Source organism: Ictidomys tridecemlineatus, chromosome 11 (assembly GCF_052094955.1).
Source record: "Ictidomys tridecemlineatus isolate mIctTri1 chromosome 11, mIctTri1.hap1, whole genome shotgun sequence".
In the NCBI taxonomy this organism is placed as follows: Eukaryota; Metazoa; Chordata; class Mammalia; order Rodentia; family Sciuridae; genus Ictidomys; species Ictidomys tridecemlineatus.
In genome coordinates this window covers 69,548,801-69,571,686 of record NC_135487.1, presented here as the reverse complement: position 1 = coordinate 69,571,686, position 22,886 = coordinate 69,548,801, and the positions used below count along the sequence as shown (strand labels likewise).

The window sequence follows — 22,886 nt, the reverse complement described above, 5'->3', positions numbered from 1 at the left end:
ATTTGTTCATAGATTTAGCAGATTTTTGGTGGAATCTTTAGGGTTCTTTCTATATAAGCTCATGTTGACTGAAAATTGGACAATTTAGCTTCTTTTCAATTTGTATTTCCCTCTCTTTTCTTCTTTTGCCTAATTGCTCTGACTAGGACTTGAAATATTGTGTGGAATAGAACTTGTGGAAGTGAGCAACCTTGTCTTCCAGAGATTAGAGTAAAAGATTTTACTTTTTATTTGTTCAGCTTGATATTAGCTGTGGAATCATCACATATGGCCTTTATTATGTTAAAGTACATTCCTTCTAGGTCTAATTTGTTGAGAAATATTTTAATCATGAAGTGATGTTGAATTTTGTCAAGTGCTTTTTCTGCGTCTATCAGAATTATCATGTTTTTGTCCTTCATTCTGTTAATGTAATGTATCACATTTATCAATTTGTGTATGTTGAGCCATACTTGCATTCCTATGATGAATATTAATTGACCATGGCGAATTATCTTTTTCTATGTGCTGTTGAATTCAGTTTATTAATTTTTTTTTGGTACCAGGGATTAAACTCAGGGGCACTCAATTACTGAGTCAGATCCCCAGCCCTATTTTGTATTTTATTTAGAACAGGGTTTCACTGAGTTGCGTAGCACCCCACTATTGCTGAAGCTGGCTCTGAACTCGTGAGCCTCCTGTCTCAGCCTCCTAAGCTGCTGGGTTTACAGGCATGTGTTACTGTACTACTGGCCAGTTTATTAATATTTTATTGAGGAATTTTCCACCTATGTTTATCAAAGATTTTGATCTGTAGTTTTCTTTTTTTTCTTGTGTCCTTGTCTAGTTTATGGATCAGGGAAATGTTGACCTCATAGAATGAGTTTGGAGGTATTCCTTTCTCTTTAATTTTTGGAATGGTTTGAGAAGAATTGTCAATAGTTCTTGATGTATTGGGGTAAAATTCAGCAGTGAAGTCATCAGGTTTTGAACTTTGATAAGAGAGTTTCAATTACTTATTCATTTTCCTTATTCATTATATTCTGTTCAGATTTCCTGTTTCTTCATAGGTCAATCTTGGTAGGTTGTATATGCCCAGGGACTTTTTTTCTGGATTATCCAACTTGTTCATAATACTCTCCTATGATCCTTTGTATTTCTGTGGCATCAGAAAAGTTCTGTGTATTTTAAGTGGTTTGGATGTGGTTTGTGTCTCACAAGAGATCATGTGTTGAAATTTATCTCCATTGTGAGGAGTTAAGAAAGTGGACACTTAATCTGATTATGGTATTTAAAGGTGATGCCTTTCAGAAATGATTAACAGAATTAGATAAGGTCATCAGGATGGAGCCCTCATGATTGAATACTGATGGCTTTATAAGAAGAGGAAGAGAGACCAGCAGAAATACATACACAAATACACCTGATCCTTATTTCTTTCCACATTATGCCCCGTGTTCCTTTGGGACTCTGCCAGCAATAAGGCTGTCACAAGATGTGAGTCTTTAATCTTAGATCAGAACAACTGTCAGCCAAAATAAACCTCATTTTTTAAAAATAAAGTTACCAAGCATCAGGAATTCTCTTTCATCTTAGTAGCACAAAATGGACTAATATACTATTGTCATGTATTCTTTTACACCTTTGATTTTTTTTTCTTAGTGCAGCTAAAGATTTGCTGATTTTTTTCAAAAACTCTTACATTTTGTTGATCTTTTGTTTTTGTAGGCTTTATTTCATTTGTTTCTACTCTGAACTTTATAATTTCCTTCCTTTTGAGTTTAGTTGCTTTTGTTTTTTCTAATTCCTTGAGGTGCAACATTCAGAGGTTTATTTGTGATCTTTCTTCTTTTTAGATATGCATTCAGTGCAGTTCATTTCTCTCTTAGAGCTGATATTACTATATTACATGGGTTTCAGTAGGTTATGTTTACATTTGCATTTGTCTCAAAAACTTTTAAATTTTCCTTTTGATTTTTTTCATCTATTTGTTGGCTATTTAAGAGAATATTGTTTAGTTTTCATCTATTTGTAAGGTTCCTGAAGTTTCTTTTATTATTGATTTCTAGCTATCTGCCATTTTGGTCAAAAAAGATCCTTGATGTTTTCAATCTTATCAAATTAGTTAAGACTTGCCTTTTGGACTAACATATGATTTGTTCTTGAGGATGTTCCACGTGCTGTGGAGAAGTTTAAATTTGTTGTTTCTTTGCTGATTTTCTCCCTGGATGATTTGTCCATTGCTGAAAGCATGGTATTGATACAGTCTCCCCTTTCAGTTACAATACCCTACAGTCTCCCCTTTCAGTTCCCAGTTCTTCATTCTCTTTGGCTCAATTCTTCTCTGTCTTATTATTATTATTATTATTATTAATTCAAGATCAACAGGGCCTTTACAATGACTCTGTCCTATTGATTGCTGGGATCTCTAAATCAGCATTTTTCTACATTGACCCACTTCATGAAATCACACTTTCTATCCTGTTATGTTTGTTCATTTCATTTACATCTTTGTTATCCCTTACTTTTGTCTCTTACACTTCACTAGGTTCTAGACTGAAGTCTATTTGTTCCATTCCTCCACTGGCACAGTGGAAGAAAAAAAAGAAAAGCAGATAAGCCAAGTTACTTTAAAGCTATATTCTCTTCCCTGTTAATTGATCTTAAAATAGTTAAGAATTTTAAGGCCTAACCCTGGCATCTTTCTATACCTTCTTAAATAAGCACAGCAAGGGAAAAGTCCAGGAAACTAGCTCTACCTTGTATAGCTCTGCCATTCACCAGCACAAAACTTTGATTACTCATTTAACTCTTTACCTTTCTGTCTGTAAAAGAAAAAAACTATGTCTGAGGACTTGAAACCCACCACAGACCTGTTTAAAATCATAGAAAAGCAAATTCCATACTCGTGGGTATAGTAGCAATAGAGGGAGGAGGGACTTACTGCCAAAGCTAGGAACCGCAAGAGTCTTGAGGCTCCTTCCTTGAAGACTGAGGCACTATGAGACTCAGAAGGTAATAGGCTAGATGTGGGCTGCAGTATAAATTACTTGGAGGCTGCCTGGGCAGAGAGATTTGATGGTTGCTTTTTCTCCATCCCTGCTGAGTCTCTCCTCAGGTGTTCTCTTCCTGTCCCAACTCACCACATTTCCTTCCTTACCACCCCAAACTGATCTAATTTTCATTCTTAACTGGTCCTAGTTATAAAACCAAGACCTCTTCTACATTATTACTCATATTTATTCAATAAAATTTTAAGCTCTTTGGTCAATACTGTTTTAAAAACTAGAGGAAGGTAAAGTCAGATGAAAAGTAATTTTTATTTCATTGTGGTCTGTGCTGCACTTTTTCCCTGCCCTAGATGGAAAAAGGATTCTAGACTTTTATTTAGCCACAGGATAGAATATGATAGTCATTTCCAAAGGTCAATCTCTTCCCCCTGACCTCTTCTTAGGTTGAAATAGAATAAAAGTATATATATGGTCTATATATGTATTAAAATAATGTCTTTCATTCCTCACTTAAATCTTATGAGAGGGATAGCCATTTTTATTCAATTGTTCCCAAGGCAATAACTTGGAAATCTGCTTTGATGGGAATAGAAACTTATAAACAATAAATTCAATAGACCTTTGTTAGAAAACCAGTAGGAAGAGATAAGGATAAAAACTACCTTTTAAAGTTACAGTGAAAAAGAGATTTCTTTGAGCATTAGTGGTAGGATTTGATCTGTATTGTTTTTAACCATATGGCAAGAGATACAGAACTTGACAATAGTGGCTTCATATATATAAAATGTAGATTGATTGTCAGTCATGAACAAGCAACCTGCTCTGCGCAGATAAGAAAAAATGAAAGATTAATCAAAGTAAATAAACAAGCACCTTATATAGACAGTTACACTGCATAATCCAGGCCTAACTCCTGTTTCTCTACTTGAAATTTTTTTTCACTTCAATAAAACCATCTTTTCTTAACTCTCATTCAACTTTGCCCTTGCCTTTGCCTTTAAAGACACTACCTTGAAAAATAACTAATGTTATTTTCCCGTAACTAAAGCCTAAGGGTTTTCTAATTCACCCCTCAAAATGACTATTACAAAAATATGTGTAATAACTATGTAAAAACAATATCTCTATTATACAAAAACTGAATGCATTTTAATACAGTTTTATGTTAACTTTATTTTGAGGTTATATATTTGCAAAATGCAAGTGCCATGGGCCTTTTATCAAAAAAGGAAGGTACTCTGTGTATTTGTTCATAGTAATTTTGTTCCATTCTCTTTCTTGTCTGCTCTCTTTTTCCTATTCAAAGTATAATGTGCTATAACTATAATGAGGCAAATGATTCCTATTAAACTTATTGCTATTAAAACTCCTTTCATTATAAGAGAATCTCTTCCTAGTACAGGAGCAGAGTTTGGAGAAATAAACAGAGAAACCTGGGCAACATTAGATACAGCAGACTTTAAGGAGTTCTTATCCATTGCTCTCATGGCCACATAAATTCTGCGGCTTTCTTGTGTTTCTCCATCAGGTTCAAGTCCATTTAAGAAAAGTTTGGGTAAGAATGTAAACATCTCCCTGGTGCCAGCTTGCTGAGGTTTTAGCTTTGACATATTTACTAAAACGGCATTGTTAAAGTCATCTTGAATACTCTGTAGGTTGTTACTCATTCTTATTTCATAGCTTGTAGCTGAAATTAAAAGAATAAATGGAGGAGTTAAGTCACTTTGAGAAGTTTTCTATTTTATTAAAAATGACTAATGAGAATAGCAATGGAAAAGTCAAAATGTCTAGGAATCAACATAAAAAGAATTAAGAATAAGAGCAAAATTTTAAAACATTACATAAAAACCCACACTAAAACCTGGGCATGAGGACTTGTGTTTTTTTGAAAGCAAGATCTAACATAATAAAGATGTTATTTTTCCCTGAGATGTTATGGAAAGTTTATGTGATTTTTATTAACAGTGTCTCTGATTCTTGCTTTAACTAGTGAAGCTTATGGTAAAGCTTATATGGAAAATAAATGATAAAAATTGTCATACAAAGTTTGAAAGATAGTGGTGCAGAAGAACTAAACCAATGCCCCAAGAACTCAAACCCTGACACTAATATATGAATAAACTTATATTCTAAAGTAGGTCAAATATATTTAGGAATTTAACATATGATAAAGGTGAAATTCTAATTAATTTGGGGGTGGCAAATATTTCTCAATAAATGGTGTTATGACTGTCAGATTAAAAAAAAAATAGGAAAAAGATATAGTGGGTGGAGGCCTGGAAGTTAGCACTGGCCTTAGAAATGGAAAGTGGAAGGGACTCCATCAAGGTACATCCAAGTATGGGCAAGAAAGACCCCAATCTGGGAACTGCTTTTAACTTGTGTAACAAAAATGATGGCCAGAAGTGGGAGAGGAAAATGTATCAAGGTTTGCATGAGTCATAGGAAATGGTCCCCTAAATCTGACTTATAAACACATGAATAAATATTCATTGGAGAATTTTCAGAAAACTAGTTACTTCCAGTTTGGGGAAGCATGTGCTCTGTAGTGCAGAACACAGTTTTGCTGAATTGGCCACCTTCATGTGTGTGTTTATGTCCCCAGTGGAGATTTCTGTGTGATTAGTGCCAGTGAGTCTACCAGGGCTGCTTCTTCACTTCTAGAGCAGCAGACTTTTTAAGGCAACCTTCTGTAGCTTTTTAGTCTCTAAACCCTAAAGCTGTTTCCACTCAACTAATCTTTGACATAGTAATTAGAAATACCATCTTGTAGAAAAATAGATAATGAAACCAGCAAACGTACCCTGCCCCTGATCGAAGTCTTCTCCAGGTGCTGTCCAAGACAGGGTCACTTCCTCTTCCATTTTTACAGCTTTCAAGTCAACAATTTTGCACGGTGGAAACACATCAGGATGGGGGCCAGTTGGAACTCCCACCACTGAAAAGGAGCCCCCTGAGCTAACTCGGCTAAAGCCCCACTTTTGCTCCTCCTCACTTCTGCGCACTGATTTTCTTGGAGCATTCATCTGAATATTACCTAAGATACAAAAGAATCACCAAAAAAAGACAAATTAAAAATCTCCTGAACAGCTTGTTCTTAACAGGTTATTAAGAGGCTTTTTAAAACCCTTTTAACCACATCTTTAGAATAACTAAGTTTATGCATCCAATAATTCATTAATGCATTCATTTATTCACTCCTTAAGTATTTATTGAGGGCAGATGCTGTGCCAGTAATCAGTGACAAAAAAGAATACTGCATGGAATTTTCAGTTTTGTTAATCATATTAGCACACATACATTTACAAATTGTGATGAATGAAGAAGGCAAAAGGCAGAGCGCTGAGTCCACAATTTAGAATGGTATCAAGGAAGCAACATTTAAAGTTTTCCTAAAGGTTGAGCGATCAGGCTTGGAAAGAGCAGAGGTTTAAAAAAAAAATTCAATCCTAGGTAAAGGGAAGAGCTTGGGTGGAAATTCTGAGATGTGCAAGAGCTCTACAAGGTAGAAAAAATAAATTAAAGAAAGGAAAAGGGCTGAGCTTGAGTTCTTATTTAGGATTATGTGAGTCCCTGGATTCCATCCTCAGCACTCGAATCAATCAGTCAATAAAAGAAAACAAAATAAAAAGAGGGGAAAGAATAGTCTGAGGTGAGACAGGAGAGAAGTTCATGCAGGACCTTTTAGCCTCTGGCTGCTTTGTAGAGACTGAAGTAAAGTATAGCTAGCAAGGGGGCCACTCAGTTGGGAAGGGTGAGAACAGTGAAAGGAGGCAAGAAAGGGCAGTTCAAGGTATATTTTGGAGACAAAGTCAACAAAAGTTGATAATAGATTTGTATATGGAATAGTGAAGGAGACAATGATGGTTGAAAAAAATAACTCCCAGGAAAAAGAGACCAAAGATTAAGAAACAAGTTTTACGATTCTTGTAAAAATATAAAAGAGTCCGTCATCTATGAATTTCAAGCTGAAAAAGGGGTTTGGTTAGATTTATTAATTTTCAAGTTATGAATTTGGAGGATATGATATGTAGATATTATTAAAGCCATATGGATTAAAGAGATTACCTAATGATAATTTTAAATATAATGATAAGTAGTATATATTTAGTACCTACTATGTGCCAGGCTAAGTACTTTATGGATGTCAAATGTTTAATTTTCTTAGGAAAACTACAAGGAGAATACAGTTATCACCCCCATTTTTACATATATATATATATATATATTTTTTATATATGTATATATAATAAAACTCAGACTCTCAGAAGCTAGGCAACTTGCTCAAAGTCACAGTTTAGCACTATGGCTCCAGAGAGTAGATTAAAAAAAAATGAAGACTAAGCACCTTTAGAAAAGGAGGAGCTGGAAAAGAGGCTGACAAAAAATTCCAGAGGTTAAGAGATAACCAGGAGACTATGGCATCATGGAAATAACAAGGAAGAGTTCAGTCTGCTACCAGACACTGCTGATAATCAGGGAAGATGAGGACTGAGGTGTGACCTTTGGACTTGGCAGCAGGGTGGCCATTGGCAAATAGGGTCAGAGCAATTCCAGTGGAGTGATTTGAGTGGAAGCCACATTGTGGCAGGCAGAGTAGTGAACAGGAGGTGAGAAAGTTCAGTCAGCAGGTTTTGATTCATTTCAAGGGATGGGAAGACAGGGAGTAGAGAAGTGGACAATAGCTGGGAGGTGATGTATAACTTAATATTTTTATGGGAGGTAATAAAACATACTCAAATACTGCTCATAGAGGATAGCAGCAAGTGATCATGTGAGAGAGAGAGGTTCTCAAGTCCCTTGGCTGGAATCCAGAATGGATCCAGCAGAGACAGTGGCCTTGGGAGAGAAAAGGAAGGGGGCAGGTGCTGCTCTGTCTGGACTTTTGATGGTGTGAAAACAGAGCAGCTCCCATTTGCCAGAGAAGTGTGTGTTCAAGGTCATCACCCAAGAAGAGCTGAGAAAGTGAATGCTGTTCATAAATAGGCATGGCAAGGGAATCCCTTTTCTTTTTTTGCATTCTTAAGGAATATATGAAGTACACAGAAAGCCATAGTTGAGCACTTCTAATCTCGCTGTACACTAGAATACTGATATTTGTATCCTTTAAACTCCTGGGTTTTAAAGAGATACACAGACCAGTCAGTTGCCTAAAAACTCCTTGATAAGAATCATCTCTTCTATTTGGTATCCCAAGTTTCTAAGCCAATCAATCATCGAGTACGCCTTCAAAACTATTATGTATAAATTAACAAAGGGAATACCTATTTAGAAACAAACTATTATATCTAGATATGATATCATACCTATGCAATAAAACTGTGTTACCTTGCAAATTCACTTACAATGGTTTTGAAATAAACCAAAATATTTGAAGTATAGGTGAGAATGAATTATGTAGGAGAGAATACACCAAAAAAAAAAAGATGCAAATCCATTGTAGCATCTTGATTAGTTTCTAATGAGAAGCACATACAGAACAAAAAAGTTATAGAATCGGGCTGGGCATGTGGCTCAAGTGGTAGCACACTCGCCTGGCATGAGCGGAAAGCTGGGTTCAATCCTCAGCACCACATAAAAATAAAATAAAATAAAGATGTTGTGTCCACCGAAAACTAAAAATAAATATTTAAAAATTCTCTCTCTTGAAATAGAAGAAGACCTTAGAAGATGGAAAAATATACCCTGTTCATGGATAGGAAGAACTAACATCATCAAAATGGCGATATTACCCAAAGCTCTCTATAGGTTTAATGCAATGCCAATCAAAATTCCAATGGCATTTCTTGTAGAAATAGATAAAGCAATTATGAAATTCATATGGAAAAACAAAAGACCCAGAATAGCAAAAGCAATTCTAAGCAAGAAGTGTGAGTCAGGAGGTATAGCAATACCAGATTTTGAACTATACTACAGAGCAATAGTAACAAAAACAGCATGGTACTAGTACCAAAACAGGCGGGTGGACCAATGGTACAGAATAGAGGACACAGAGACCAACCCACAAAATTACAACTTTCATATATTTGATAAAGGAGCTAAAAGCATGCAATGGAGGAAGGATAGCATCTTCAACAAATGGTGCTGGGAAAACTGGAAATTCATATGCAACAAAATGAAACTAAATCCCTTTCTCTCACCATGCACAAAAGTTAACTCAAAATGGATCAAAGAGCTTGATATCAAATCAGAGACTCTGCACCTGATAGAGTTAATAACTAGAATCAACAAAGTTAATAACAAGAGTTAATAACTAGAATCAACAAATGGGACTTACTAAAACTAAAAAGTTTTTTTCTCAGCAAGAGAAACAATAAGAGAGGTAAATAGGGAGCCTACATCCTGGGAACAAATTTTTACTCCTCACACTTCAGATAGAGCCCTAATATCCAGAGTATACAAAGAACTCAAAAAATTAAACAATAAGATAACAAATAACCCAATCAACAAATGGGCCAAAGACCTGAACAGACACTTCTCAGAGGAGGACATACAATCAATCAACAAGTACATGAAAAAATGCTCACCATCTCTAGCAGTCAGAAATGCAAATCAAAACCACCCTAAGATACCATCTCACTCCAGTAAGATTGGCAGCCATTATGAAGTCAAACAACAACAAGTGCTGGTGAGGATGTGGGGAAAAGTGTACTCTTGTACATTGCTGGTGGGACTGCAAATTGGTGCGGCTAATTTGGAAAGCAGTATGGAGATTCCTGGGAAGGCTGGGAATGGAACCACCATTTGACCCAACTATTGCCCTTCTTGGACTATTCCCTGAAGACCTTAAAAGAGCATACTACAGGGATACTGCCACATCGATGTTCATAGCAGCACAACTCACAATAACTCGACTGTGGAACCAACCCAGATGCCCTTCAATAGATGAATGGATTAAAAAAATGTGGCATTTATACATAATGGAGTATTACACAGCACTAAAAAATGACAAAATCATGGAATTTGCAGGGAAATGGATGGCATTAGAGCAGATTATGCTAAGTGAAGCTAGCCAATCCCTAAAAAACAAATGCCAAATGTCTTCTTAGATATAATGAGAGCAACTAAGAACAGAGCAGGGAGGAAGAGCAGGAGGAAAACATTAACATTAAACAGAGACGTGAGGTGGGAGGGAAAGGGAGAGAAAAGGGAAATTGCATGGAAATGGAAGGAGACCCTCATTGCTATACAAAATTACATATAAGAGGTTATGAGGGGAATGGGGAAAAAAAACAAGGAGAGAAATGAATTACAGTAGATGGGGTAGAGAGAGAAGATGGGAGGAAAGGGGAGGGGGGATCGTAGAGGATAGGAAAGGTAGCAGAATACAACATTTACTAGTATGGCATTATGTAAAAATGTGGATGTGTAACCAGTGTGATTCTGCAATCTGTATTTGGAGTAAAAATGGGAGTTCATAACCCACTTGAATCTAATGTATGAAATATGATATGTCAAGAGCTTTGTAAAGTTTTGAACAACCAATAAAAAAAAATTCTCTCTCTTTCTCTCTCTGTCTCTTAAAAAGAAAAAAGTTATAGAATCGTATAGTGGAATGGTCCAGATGATTAATTATAACTGTTGAAGTACATAAGTAATACTTATAAAATTGATTTTGAAATTGTTTTTAGAGAGACTACAGCATCATATATTTTTATTTGTTATAAACTGTTTAACTATTGATACCCATCAGGGACTAAAAATAATGGTGTTATTTTTTTAATATGCATCTTCTATTTATTTGACACTTTTATCCAGCAGAAAATCAGAACCCCTTTAGGAGTCACTCTGTTGTCTGTAACATCTGAGCTTGTACTTATGCAGAAATTCATTTCCTGTATAGATTATTTGGTCTGTTTGCTTCCTTCTTTTAGCTGCTAGAAACTTTTCTTGTTTCTCTTTTCTAATCCTCTCCAGGGGAAATATAGGAGCCAGAACTTAGAATTCCCATGTCTCTTTATCTCTTAGTAATTCTAGTGAAATTATCACAAGAAAGAGGTCTGTGATTACTAAAATAAAGATAGGAGTGGTCTATAGGAATGACCTATTATCTGAATATCCACTACCATGACTCACTGAGTATTGAGGAGACAGTCAACACTCTATATTGATATAATTATAAAGAATTTTGAAATTCCATCTCTTTCACAACTCCTTTCTCATCCTTCCTCTTAGCTCCACCCAGTACACACCCACTCATCAAAGATATGTACATGAAATGAAATTACTCAAATTAACAGTACTAATCATTCTTACCATTTGCTATGTAACCTGGTACATACATAGCATGACTTCCCAGGACAGAGTGGGCTATGGCGCTTACGCTGGGAGAATGATTGACATGCACTTTCAAGCTATATCTACCATTTACAGCAAAGGAGAAAAAATACCTCGAGTATATTCCATCATTTTTTATAACATCAGCACCTGTATAGACAAAGATTCAATGTCAATACTTGTCATCATAGTTGATTGCTAATATTTAATGCTACTAAAATAACATTTCTCCTCTTATTCTTTTCATTTTAGTGTCTGTTATCATGATTATTGCTATTTTTTATTTTATGAGGTAACTAAAGACTAATGGTCCGATAATTTCTTCCTGTTATTTCTTAGCCTCTGAAAAAATTATTTTCTAAAGGTGAGTGAGTTGTACCTACTACAGTTTTAATAAAACACTTAAAAATCATCTTTAAAGCTTTCATTCCTATCATTGAAAATGATACTAGTTTTCCCTAGAAACCAAGCATATTTTTAAGCTTATTTATGGTCATAAACTCTTTTGAAATAATATATATTCTGCCTCTAAGAAATAAATTTGTATTCACATATACACATTTTCATACAATTTTCAAGAGTTCATGAATGACCTGAAGCTGTTTGACTAAGAATCTCTAGTATGGCAATATGTAAATCAGTGGATGTGTAACCGATGTGATTCTGCAATCTGTATATGGGGTAAAAATGGGAGTTCATAACCCACTTGAATCAAAGTGTCAAATATGATATGTCAAGAACTATGTAATGTTTTGAACAACCAACAATAAAAATTTAAAAAAAAAAGAAATAAATCTTAGGAAAAAAAAGAATCTCTGTTGGGGGGAAGAAAACAAAAACAAAAACAGAAGAACTTTGGTTGTTGATAAAATTGTATGGAATTGCTTAATTTCCTCATTAGAGAGTACATGGAATTGTTCTAGATTCTAAGAGGACTGATAACCTGGAGTTTGGCAGCTTTGGTTCTGTCCACAGTGCCATGATTCAGGGGACGTGCTGATAGCTTTGCCAGTGCTAGACTCCCTTCCTTTTGCACTGATCCTCAGAGAGCAGTTCAATTCAGAGCCAAGTCTATGAATGGCAGGAGGACCTAGACCCCAGAATAGCAGGTAGGCCAAGTACAAGTCACATTCACCATTCAAGTGCAGGTGGCCTCTTTGGACAAGCAGCTTCTCCTACCCAGTTGTCAATTCAGTTCTCACACCACACCCCCAGCCCTGAGTCCCAGCACTATACCATTGATAAAGTAGAATCTTCCTCTTCCCTACTGCAGAAGCAGGCTCCTTAACATGAGAAAAGCAGAGCATATTTAAGTAAAATAAATGCTAAACATCTTATTATCAAGGTAGATTTAGCAAACTTTTTTCTATTGGAAATAAATAAATAAGAGTATAGTATTTATGAGCAATTTTTTTCTATTAGAAATAAATAAGAGTATAGTACTTAGTGATTTAATGACTAATAAGATGGTTTAACATTGTTGAGAAATTCAAAGAAAAATATGTCCATCACACAGTCAGCACTGCCAGCTCTGTTAATCGCTGAGGCAGAAAGAAATAGGGAAAGACCATTGGCTTGAGAGTTAAGAAAGTTCGCTTTAAGATGTGGATCTGCCACTTAGTGGCTTTGAAGCTTAATATCTCACTTTTATTTCTATAAAATGGGATAACTTATCATACAGGGTTGCTGTGATAGTTACCTGAGAGTATGCATGAGAAAGTACTGTTAAATTATAAATCATTTGGTAAGTACAATTTTATTGTTTTTCATTAATTTTACTTTGCAGATAAATACTTCTTCCATTACAGAAAGTATTACACAACTATGCACATGTGTGTTGAGTGTTGGGATGCAGACTAAATTTACACTTTAATGTCTAAGTAGCATTTTTCAAACAAATGAAATGATTCAGGGAATAAATATAAAAGCCTATTGAATTGAATCAGGTGATTTTCCCTAAGAGAACAGGATCTATTCTCCAGGCCAGTTCACAGACTGGAGCAAGGGAGAAACATTCTGTACAGTGCATATTTGGACTGTACACTACAAAATGAAAGCTCAGGCCCTGCATAAGCAATCAGAACATGAGACGTTCATTTGTCTCCATTCCAACAGGCAAACAAGAAAACGTCTTAGTATCCCCCTGAGATGAAACTGAAGTACAGTCCTCTGAATGAACTTTGTTCATAAATGTCATACATGATTGCTGTGGTAAGCTAGCTGCACTACAAAAGGGCTGCCAAAACCAAGAATCTTGAAAAACATCAACTTAAAATAACAAGAACAGAGGTATGTGATTTTATTAGCACATTAAATATTTGGGACTACCAATATAGACTTCAGGGTCTATTATCATTCTGAGAATTTAGTTTAGGAAAAGAACAGAATGGGAAACAAGAAATGAGGAACAACAAAATAGTTTTAAAAATTCAGTCAGAAAGAGTCCAAGTGCTGCTGTCTGCCTGGCCAGATGCTCTGCTATCCATACTGTATAACATGGGGCTCTTGATTCCACTAACCTGCTGGCCTTTGAGAATTTGAGATGGAAAAATAAAAATAATTGAATTAAAGAAATTTAAGTAGGCTTATGTCAATGCAACTTCACCATACGTGGCAACTCTCGTGAACATGTAGAGCACCATGACATTCCTCATTACCTGCTCCATCGTCGGAAAGTTTCAGCATGACAGGATCTCCAATCTCTGGCTCAACCATCGCTGTAACCGTGGCATTAAGAATGGGGTAAAACCCTCTTTTTACATTTGCATAAATTATCACGGGATGAGGAAAATAGGTGCTATCTCTTTCCACAAAGGCTTCCACAGTGGCTGGGGGCCCAGTGGAGCTGGAGGCACGGGAGGCCACTGTCACTTTCAGGGCCTGAGGAGAATGGTGTGTATTGTTCAAGCTGTATATCCAGTGCCCAGGCTGCAAACAAAGGGTTTTTGTTTTATAAAATGTGAGGGGAAAAATTAACAATTTTAAAGCATACATCTAAGATCTTAAGGGTGGGGAGTTTAGATGCCATCACCTGCATAGTCTTCTTTGTTGGAATTCATATGCTTTGCCATTTTCTAGTGAAGTCTCATTTGAGTATTAAGATCACCTATTTATTCTTGTTTTGGAATCATAACATTAGTAACAGATGAATGTCAGGAATCTCCACATCAAAAATATTTCTATGGTGTTTTGATACAGGGCACCTAATCCAGACTAAGGGGTTGGGCAAATGGAACAAGAAAAAGGAATCGTGTTTGCCCTTGTGCACAGATGTGAAAAGAATACAATGAGCTGCAGAAAAGTTCAATAGGATCAGAACATAAAGTAATTGAGAGGAAGGTCAAGCAAGAAAGGTTGATCAGATTTGCGTTTCAGAAGGATCGTTCTGAAGGAGGTGAAGAATTGGAGGGATGCCAGTTAGAGTCAAGGCCAGTTAAGAGATTGCCAACAGCGATGGAGGCAGGGATAGTGTGTGATAAGGCACTGAGTTCAGGCAGTACAAGAGCTGATCTAATCAAACCACTGCCCTGCTTAAAACTTTCAGTGGTTCCCCTTCACCACCAGGATTTAAGCCCCTCCTATCTTTATTCTGCAAAGCTCTTACTGATGTGGCTCTTCATTCCCTACTTCCTCCTTTACCTATATTCCCAGGCAATGTGCTATTGTAGTTCATCTATATTGAACTACTTGCAGTACTACGAACAGCAATGTTATTTTTCTCTGAGCCTCTCTATGTGCTGTACCTACCTTGTGGCCCCTTTATTCCCCATATTTCCATTTTAAAGTCCTCACTTCCAGAAAGCATTTTTCCTTCCCACCCTTCTGTATGCTCTGATAGTGCCTTGTTACTTACTCCTTTCATGGCATCTTATTGTAAATCACCTACAAGATCAAGCAGGTACTCAAAAGCATGTGTATTGCATTGTTCATGTTATAAGTTTTAAGTAGAGAATTTTTCCTAAGCATATAGAAAAGTATGTCCATATGGATTACATAAAGAAGGATGTAAAGTAGAAAAAAATTATTTGTACTACTAGTAGAAATACTAATTTCCACTGTTCGAGGTAGAAGTTTTTATGTGAAGTTCTAAATATATTTTAGTTGCTCCTCTTAAGTTTTTAACGTCTACAAAAATTTTTCATAAAATTTAAAGTTTTGATATATCAAAATAAAATCTCATTTACACACTAAATTTAATAATGTGATTCAATTGAAAGTCAGTTGGCTAAATGTTGTTATAAATGTGTGTTGTTATAAATAATTCCTTAACACCTACCTTGGCAGTTCCCGGGATCAAAAGGCTGGCTGTCTGAAAAGCCTCATTGATGATAAAATTATTCAAGTAGTATTTTCTTCCAGTAGGATCAAGTAATACAATCTCAGGGGGACCACTGGTCTGCCACATGACTAGGAAGATAGTGTCATTGCCCACACTGTTATCCACAGTCACAGTGTTTTTCAATTGATGATAAGGGCTAACATTTTCACCCATGCTTTCAAGCTGTTAAAAAGAATATATATGTGAAAGTTTCTAGTGTATAAATGATCATTTCTCCTTTTTCTTGACTTTTTTGACAAACAAAAACAAATTTGCAAGAATAAAAACATTTAATTTTGACATATAAAATTTTCATATAAAAATGCTTTTCCAAAACAAAATATTATATAAGTGGTGCTAAAATATTTTGTTGTTGTTAATGCAAGTATCCTTTCATTATTCTTTTTTTATATATATGACAGCAGAATGCATTATAATTCTTATTACACATACAGAGCACAATTTTTCATATCTCTAGTTGTATACAAAGTATATTCACACCAGTTTGTGTCTTCATATATGTACTTTGGATAATAATGATCATCACATTCCACCATCATTAATAACCCTATTCCCCTCCCTTTCCCTCCAACTCCTCTGCCCTATCTAGAGTTTGTCTATTCCTCCCATGCTCCCACTTCCTATCCCACTATAAGTCAGCCTCCTTTTATCAAGGAAAACATTTGGCATTTGGATTTTGGGGATTGGCTAACTTCACTTAGCATTATTTTCTCTAACTGCATCCATTTACCTGCAAATGCCATGATTTTATTCTCTTTTATTGCTGAATAATATTCCATCATATATATATATATATATATATATATATATATATATATATATATATGCTACATTTTTTTATCCATTCATCTATTGAAGGGCATCTAACTATTCCTCTCCTCCTCCTATATCCAAAGGACTTAAAAACAGCATACTACAGGGACACAGCAATATCAATGTTTATAGCAGCACAATTCACAATAGCTAAACCATGGAACCAACCATCATTATTCTTTATCAAGAATGATTTAGTTGTTCTCATATCATCTCTCATCAGAATGAACATTGGCCTCAAATCAGCAATTAGAATAACAAACTTTAAAAAAATTTTGTTTGTGAATGTACTTAAATTGTTTTAATTTTTAGATAACATACCCAGGTACTTTTATAGATTTTAATAAGAAATAAATTTAGGTTTACATGCTGCATTAAATAATGTGATTCAATTGAAAGTCAATTGGCTAAATGTTGTTATAAATGTTGTCACTTGTAATAAATCGTCTGCACATGAGTGTGTGCTTCTGTGCATGTTCACATGTGTATAACATGTACTGTACATATATGTGCCTGGCACTGTGCTAAATACTTCACGTATATTGTATCATCTGTTCTTTATGGAAACCTTCTGAGACAATACTGTTTACATTTTTACAGATGAGAAGTAATTTGCCCAATGTCATAACAGCAAAAACGTGGAATAGGATAAAACTCATGTGGGTTGGCACCACCAGAGCCTCTGCATCTAATCACTGGGTATTCGCAATAGATACAAGTCTGTAAATAATTTTTAAATTACATTTATTAAAAACATTAGAATACTGTAAAATTGCTCAAACCTGGAAAAATCATATTAGCGAATGGCAGCAAAGGTATCATGGAACAAATAACAAGTGTCTGTGGGCTGCCAATGGCTATGCTGTACTCTCTACTGGGCCCTGGGCTGCTGAAGGGACTTTAGAGGTGGCTTCTGCCCTAGGAGAACTAATGATATGCAAACAATAGGGAGCAGCAGCCAATGTTGGGAATGCTAAGACTAATTTGAGACCATATGAAGACTATTTTATATTAAATTTGGTTTTCATGGTTTTTTAACAGTTGGTTTTATACCACGTTAAAGAGGAAATAACAGGGTATAAAGATTATGGGGAATTGGCAAGAGAATTGGTTATAGTCCAATCTATCTATAACATATATGTCATTTATAACTCACATTTTTACTTTATCTTTTATAATTTAAATTTATTTTAACTGATAAAAACATAAAAATTGCACTTATTTATGGAGCACCATATGATATGTTGATATAAGTATACACTGTAATTTTTAACTCAGGTAAAACATTTTATCTCTGAATTTATCATTTCTTTAGGGTGAAAACACTCAAAATCCTTTCTTCTAGTCCTTTGAAATATATCATACACTGTCAATGTCTATAGTTACACTGCTATGCACTAGCACACCAGAACCTCTTACTCCTAACGAAAATTTACTATCCAACAATCCACCTCTTCCCATTTCTCCCTCTCCCCTACTCTCTATGGCCTCTGGCAACTACCATTCCACCCTCATCTTCTTCTATGAGATCAGCTTTTTTATATTCCACCTATGAGTGAGATCATGTGCTACTTATCTTTCTGTGCCTGGCTTATGTCATTTACTATCGTGATTTAATCTTGGTATGTGTCTAGAAAAGTGTCCATTTCTCTTAGGTTATCGGATTTGTTGATAGTTGTTCACAATAATCTCTGATGAATCTGTGTATTTGTTTGGTGTCAGCTGCCATGTCTCCCTTTTTATTTCTGATTTTATTTATTTAAGTCTTTCCTCAATTTTTATTAGTCTAGCTAAGGCTATTTCTCTTTTGCTTTTCCCTTTTGAAGAACAGGTCTTTATTTCCTTAAGCTTTTGTATTTTTTTTTTTTAGTCTCCATTGCATTTATTTCTGCTCTGATCTTTATTATTTATTTCTTTTCTCTTTCTGGCCTTCTCTCCTTCCTGTCTCTGGTCTTTATTACATTATTTCTTTCCTTCTACTAATTTGAGGTTTGATTTATTCTTGTTTTCCTAGTTTCTTGAGATGCATTAATTGGTTGTTGATTTGAGAACTTTCTGCTTCTTGATATAAATTTATTGCTTTAAGCTTCCTTCTTAGCATTGCTTTTGCTGTATCACATAGGTTTTGGTATGTTATATTTCCATTTTCATTTGTTTCAAGAAATTTTTAAATTTCTTGATTTTTTTTTTACTTGATCCATTGGTTGTCCCAGAGTAAGTTGTTTAATTTCCTTGTATATGAATAATTTCCAAAGCTTTTCTTTATATTGACTTCTATTTTATTGCACTATAATTAGAAAATATACTCAATGTGATTAAAACTTTAAAAAATTTGTTGAGACTTGTTCTGTGGCCCAACATATCCTGAATGTGGCATGTGCTGTTGCGAAGAATGTGCCTTCTGCAGTTGTTCTGTGGAAAGCCCTTCGGATGTCTATTAGGCTTGTATGATCTAGCGTGAAGTTTAACTCTGCTATTTCCTTGTTGATCTTCTGTCTGGATTGATCATATGGTATTAAATTCGATACTAGTCTTGTATTGGGATCTGTCTCTCATTTAGGGTCTTTTAATATTTGCTTTTAATTGGGTGCTCTGATATTAGGTATGAACATAGTAAGGATTGTTACTTACTCTTGCTGAGTTGACCCTTTTATCATTATATAATGATATTCCTTATCTATTTTTTACTGCTTTTGATTTAAAGATCTCTTTGATTAGATGCGAGTATAGATACTCTCGCTTTCTTTTGGATTCAGTTTGCATGGGATATCTTATTCTGTCTGTTCATTCTGTCTATGTGTTTCCTTAGAGGTGAAATAAGTTTTCTGTGAGCAACATATAGCTGGGTCTTTTTAAAAAAATCTATTTAATCACTCTATGCCTTTTAATTGGAGAATTTAATCCTTTTAATGTAATTATTAATAGGTAAAGTCTTACTACCACATTTTGTAACTTGTTTTCTAGTTTTACTATTTTTCTTTTTTTCCTCCCTTATAGTCAGTCTTCCTTTGAGGTTAAGTGGTTTACTAGTGTGTTCTGATTCCTTGCTTATTACCTTTGGTTTGTCTGTCACAGATTTTTGCTTTATAATTACCATGAAGCTTACGAAATACATTTTTAATAATAAGCTATTTTAAAATGAGAGCAAATAACACAGTTATAAAGATAAGAAAATAAACAAAAAAAAGAGAAAAAACAGACTAATGAAACTCTGCGCTTTCACTCCATTCCTTCCCACAATTTGGATTTTTGATATTCAATTTTACATCTTTCTCTATTGCCTATCTCTTATTTTATTAATGTGCCTATTATAAGTTATTTTATATTTTAGCCCTCATACTACAGATAGGAATGGTTTGTGTTCCATGTTTACAATATTAGATGTTTCTAAATACATCTGTACAGTCAACCTTCTGATGTTTTCCTCTTACTCGTGAAGATCTCCATCTTCCAGTTTGAAGAACTCTATTTAGCATTTCCTGTGACAGGTCTGGTGAGCACATACTCTTTCAGCTATTGCTTGGGAACGTCTTTATTTTGTAACTTCATTTCTAAAGCTGGGTAGAGGACTTTGGGTTTAAAGTTTTTATCTTCAATATTGTGACATCTCATGCCATTCTTTGGCCTAAAAGGTTTCTGCTAAGTCTATTGTCAGACAAATTGGGACACCTTATGTGTTATTTGTTTCTCTTCACTTGTTACTTTATGAATCATCTCTTTATCTTTAACATTAGAGAATTTGATTACAATATGTCTTGGGCATTTTTTTTTTACTTCTAATAAGGTGGTTATTGCCTTTTCTGTGTACATATCACCTTCATGTTAAATATTTCCTAACAATGTACTGAGTTCATTGTTTACATCAAGTTATTAACCTGGCAGATTCACTCACCATCTGTAAGGAAACTGAAGATGAAATTCTGTTCAAAACATTATTCAGTTATGTCTAGGATATTTAAAATAATTAGAAAATATCAATCCTTTTAAAAATGGCTTAATTAGTAAAGAAGCAAAAGTAAAATACCATCTGGTCAGTGGGAAGTTATCATGGAATTGAAACTAAATACAGTTTCCTATATTTCTTTTGGGTTTTGCACCAACCCACTCCCCCACCCCCACTTGCACTTTGAGTCACAAAGAAGTAAGCTTTCTCACAGACCTTGAAAAACAGAAGTAGTAATTATAGAAAATGGCTCCTAAAGAAGTACAGGCATCACCTGGCTCTTGCAACACCAAGAAGCTCAGTAAAAGCCTTCTACACACAGATGATTACATACTCCAATGAAGTGAATGGAACAGTTGGTACAATTCATCTGTTTCCCTAGCTTTCCCTCCCCCTCATCAATGAAGGCAACATTGAAGAAATACTGACCTGAATGCTCTGTTGAAAAAGGTCTCCAGTTCCAGAGGAAATTCTACTGAAAGCATCAATCATGCTATTAGAGTTTGGTTTATCTGGAACGTAAAACTTTAAACCTCCTGAAATAGAAATTGGGAAATTAACTATATAGGATAAAATAAAACAAACAAACAAACAAAAAGATAGACCTTTCCCAACAAACTTTCTTTGTATTGGAGTATTAGTTTCAGGAGGGTTGGAGCTGAGCTTGATATACTGTGTGATATACTGCACAGTAAGTGGCCGTAGGGGTTAGTTTTATCTGCTCTGTTCACAGCTGTATTGTCCAGGTCTAGGATTCTTCCCATTATATCAGAACTAAATAAGTGCTTATTGAATAGTTTGGGATCATGGCAACTACTAGATAACTTAGGTTAATTGCTATCTATATTGCTATATATTTATATTTATGTTCTGAAAACACCACTTTCAGAAATAATTCAATAAGTCCTAATTTTCAATAGTAAAATCAGCATACTCATTTTTATCAAATATAAGGAATATAAGTTTATCAGTGCTTCATCAAAATTAAAAGGATATGTAACTCACAATACTGTACACATCCCTATTATGGATGTTAGTGTAGTTAGTCTTAAACATGTTTTTTAGCTCCATGATTATTCATCCTTAGGCTGGTTTAACAAAGAAATTATGCAAATATATTTTTATTGGACATTCTAAATAAAATATAAAAACAAAATCAACAAAATTTTATCAATGTTTTGTTGTATACTTTTAAGAAAACATTTTCTATTTTTTCAATTAAGCCAGATAATGTGAGTTTGATGATTGTGTTTTGAAAATTCGAGTTTAAGGGCTGGGGATGTGGCTCAAGTGGTAGCGCGCTCGCCTGGCATGCGTGCGGCCCAGGTTCGATCCTCAGCACCACATACAAACAAAGATGTTGTGTCTGCCGAAAACTAAAAAAATAAATATTAAAAAAAAAATTCTCTCTCCCTCTATCACTCTCTCTTTAAAAAAAAAAAAAAGAAAATTCGAGTTTAAAAGATACAATCTAACAGATAAGTTTTTAGAAATTTATTACCAGTAACATGGGATAATTCCTCCAGGTTTCCCACCGCAGAGGAGCCCAGGACAATGGAGTGGACGGTTGACCCACTGCTGAGCACTGTGAGCAAGCAGTTGCCAATGTGCTCATCACCTCCACTGGTCACTAATATCATCACAGAGCCATAGGTTTTGCCATTCAGTTTTTCAACCACCTGAACATAGAATATCAGTCATTTCAAAGGAAATAAAGTTCAAACTGTCTTATTTAGCAGGAGAATTCACTCTCAGTCTAAATTCCTTAACAGTGGGACACATGCCTTTTGGAGGTCTTCCATGAATCTTCACACTCTGTGCCATCCCCACTCAGTCCTCACCTCACCCAGGCACAGCACTCGTTACCCCATGTGCCACTGCCAAGTTGCTTGTGGGCAGGCACTTTTCCTGTTCCAGCACCACCATGTGTCCATAGCTAAGAACAGTGTCCACCATAGAGGATATGGGCTTTGTCACTGAATGAGAACTTTGCCTCTGAGACCCAGCAAGTGCTTAGAGCAGTGTTTCTCAACCATGGCTACATATGAGAATTACATAAAGAGATTTAAAATTTTTTAATGATCAGATCACCCCCAGAACAATGAAATCAGTCTCTTGGGGATGAAACCAAGGCATCAATTGATGGTGGTGGTTTTGGCACTGGGGATTAAATCCAGAGCTTCATACATACAAAGCATGTGCTCTACCCTCAGCCTCTAAGTATTTTTTAATTATGAGACATCAGTGGACAGTCTAAGTGGAGACATAACTTGACTATAGGCAGCCTGAGGTTTTGCTTGCTACCAGATGCTTGACACATGGCTGCAGCTCAGATGCTCTTTTAGAAAGACTCTGACATTCCTGAATGTCAGAAACATACTCATTTTGACTAGAAAAACCAAGGGTAACTCTGGCTACAGCTGGGACAGACTCAGAATAAATAGGAACAGTTTTAAAGGTGCTCAGATATTGTCTCTCATTCTTGGCCATGGTATTCATTTATTTGTTCATTCCTTCAATAAGC

General features: G+C 35.3%; 1 protein-coding gene across 1 annotated transcript in view; it reads right to left on the bottom strand.

Moving 5' to 3' along the window:
- Positions 1-3,793: 3,793 nt before the first annotated feature.
- Positions 3,794-22,886, bottom strand: part of Clca2 (chloride channel accessory 2) — a 34,064-nt gene continuing 14,971 nt past the window's right edge. Inside the window, exons 8-14 of the mRNA XM_005341301.4 lie at positions 21,864-22,041; positions 20,792-20,898; positions 15,544-15,768; positions 13,925-14,195; positions 11,247-11,417; positions 5,794-6,027; positions 3,794-4,677 (exon numbers count right to left, since the gene is read on the bottom strand). Of these exons, the coding sequence (XP_005341358.2) occupies positions 4,241-4,677; positions 5,794-6,027; positions 11,247-11,417; positions 13,925-14,195; positions 15,544-15,768; positions 20,792-20,898; positions 21,864-22,041 (1,623 nt within the window). The 3' untranslated portion in view covers positions 3,794-4,240. The remainder of the gene's footprint in view (positions 4,678-5,793; positions 6,028-11,246; positions 11,418-13,924; positions 14,196-15,543; positions 15,769-20,791; positions 20,899-21,863; positions 22,042-22,886) is intronic.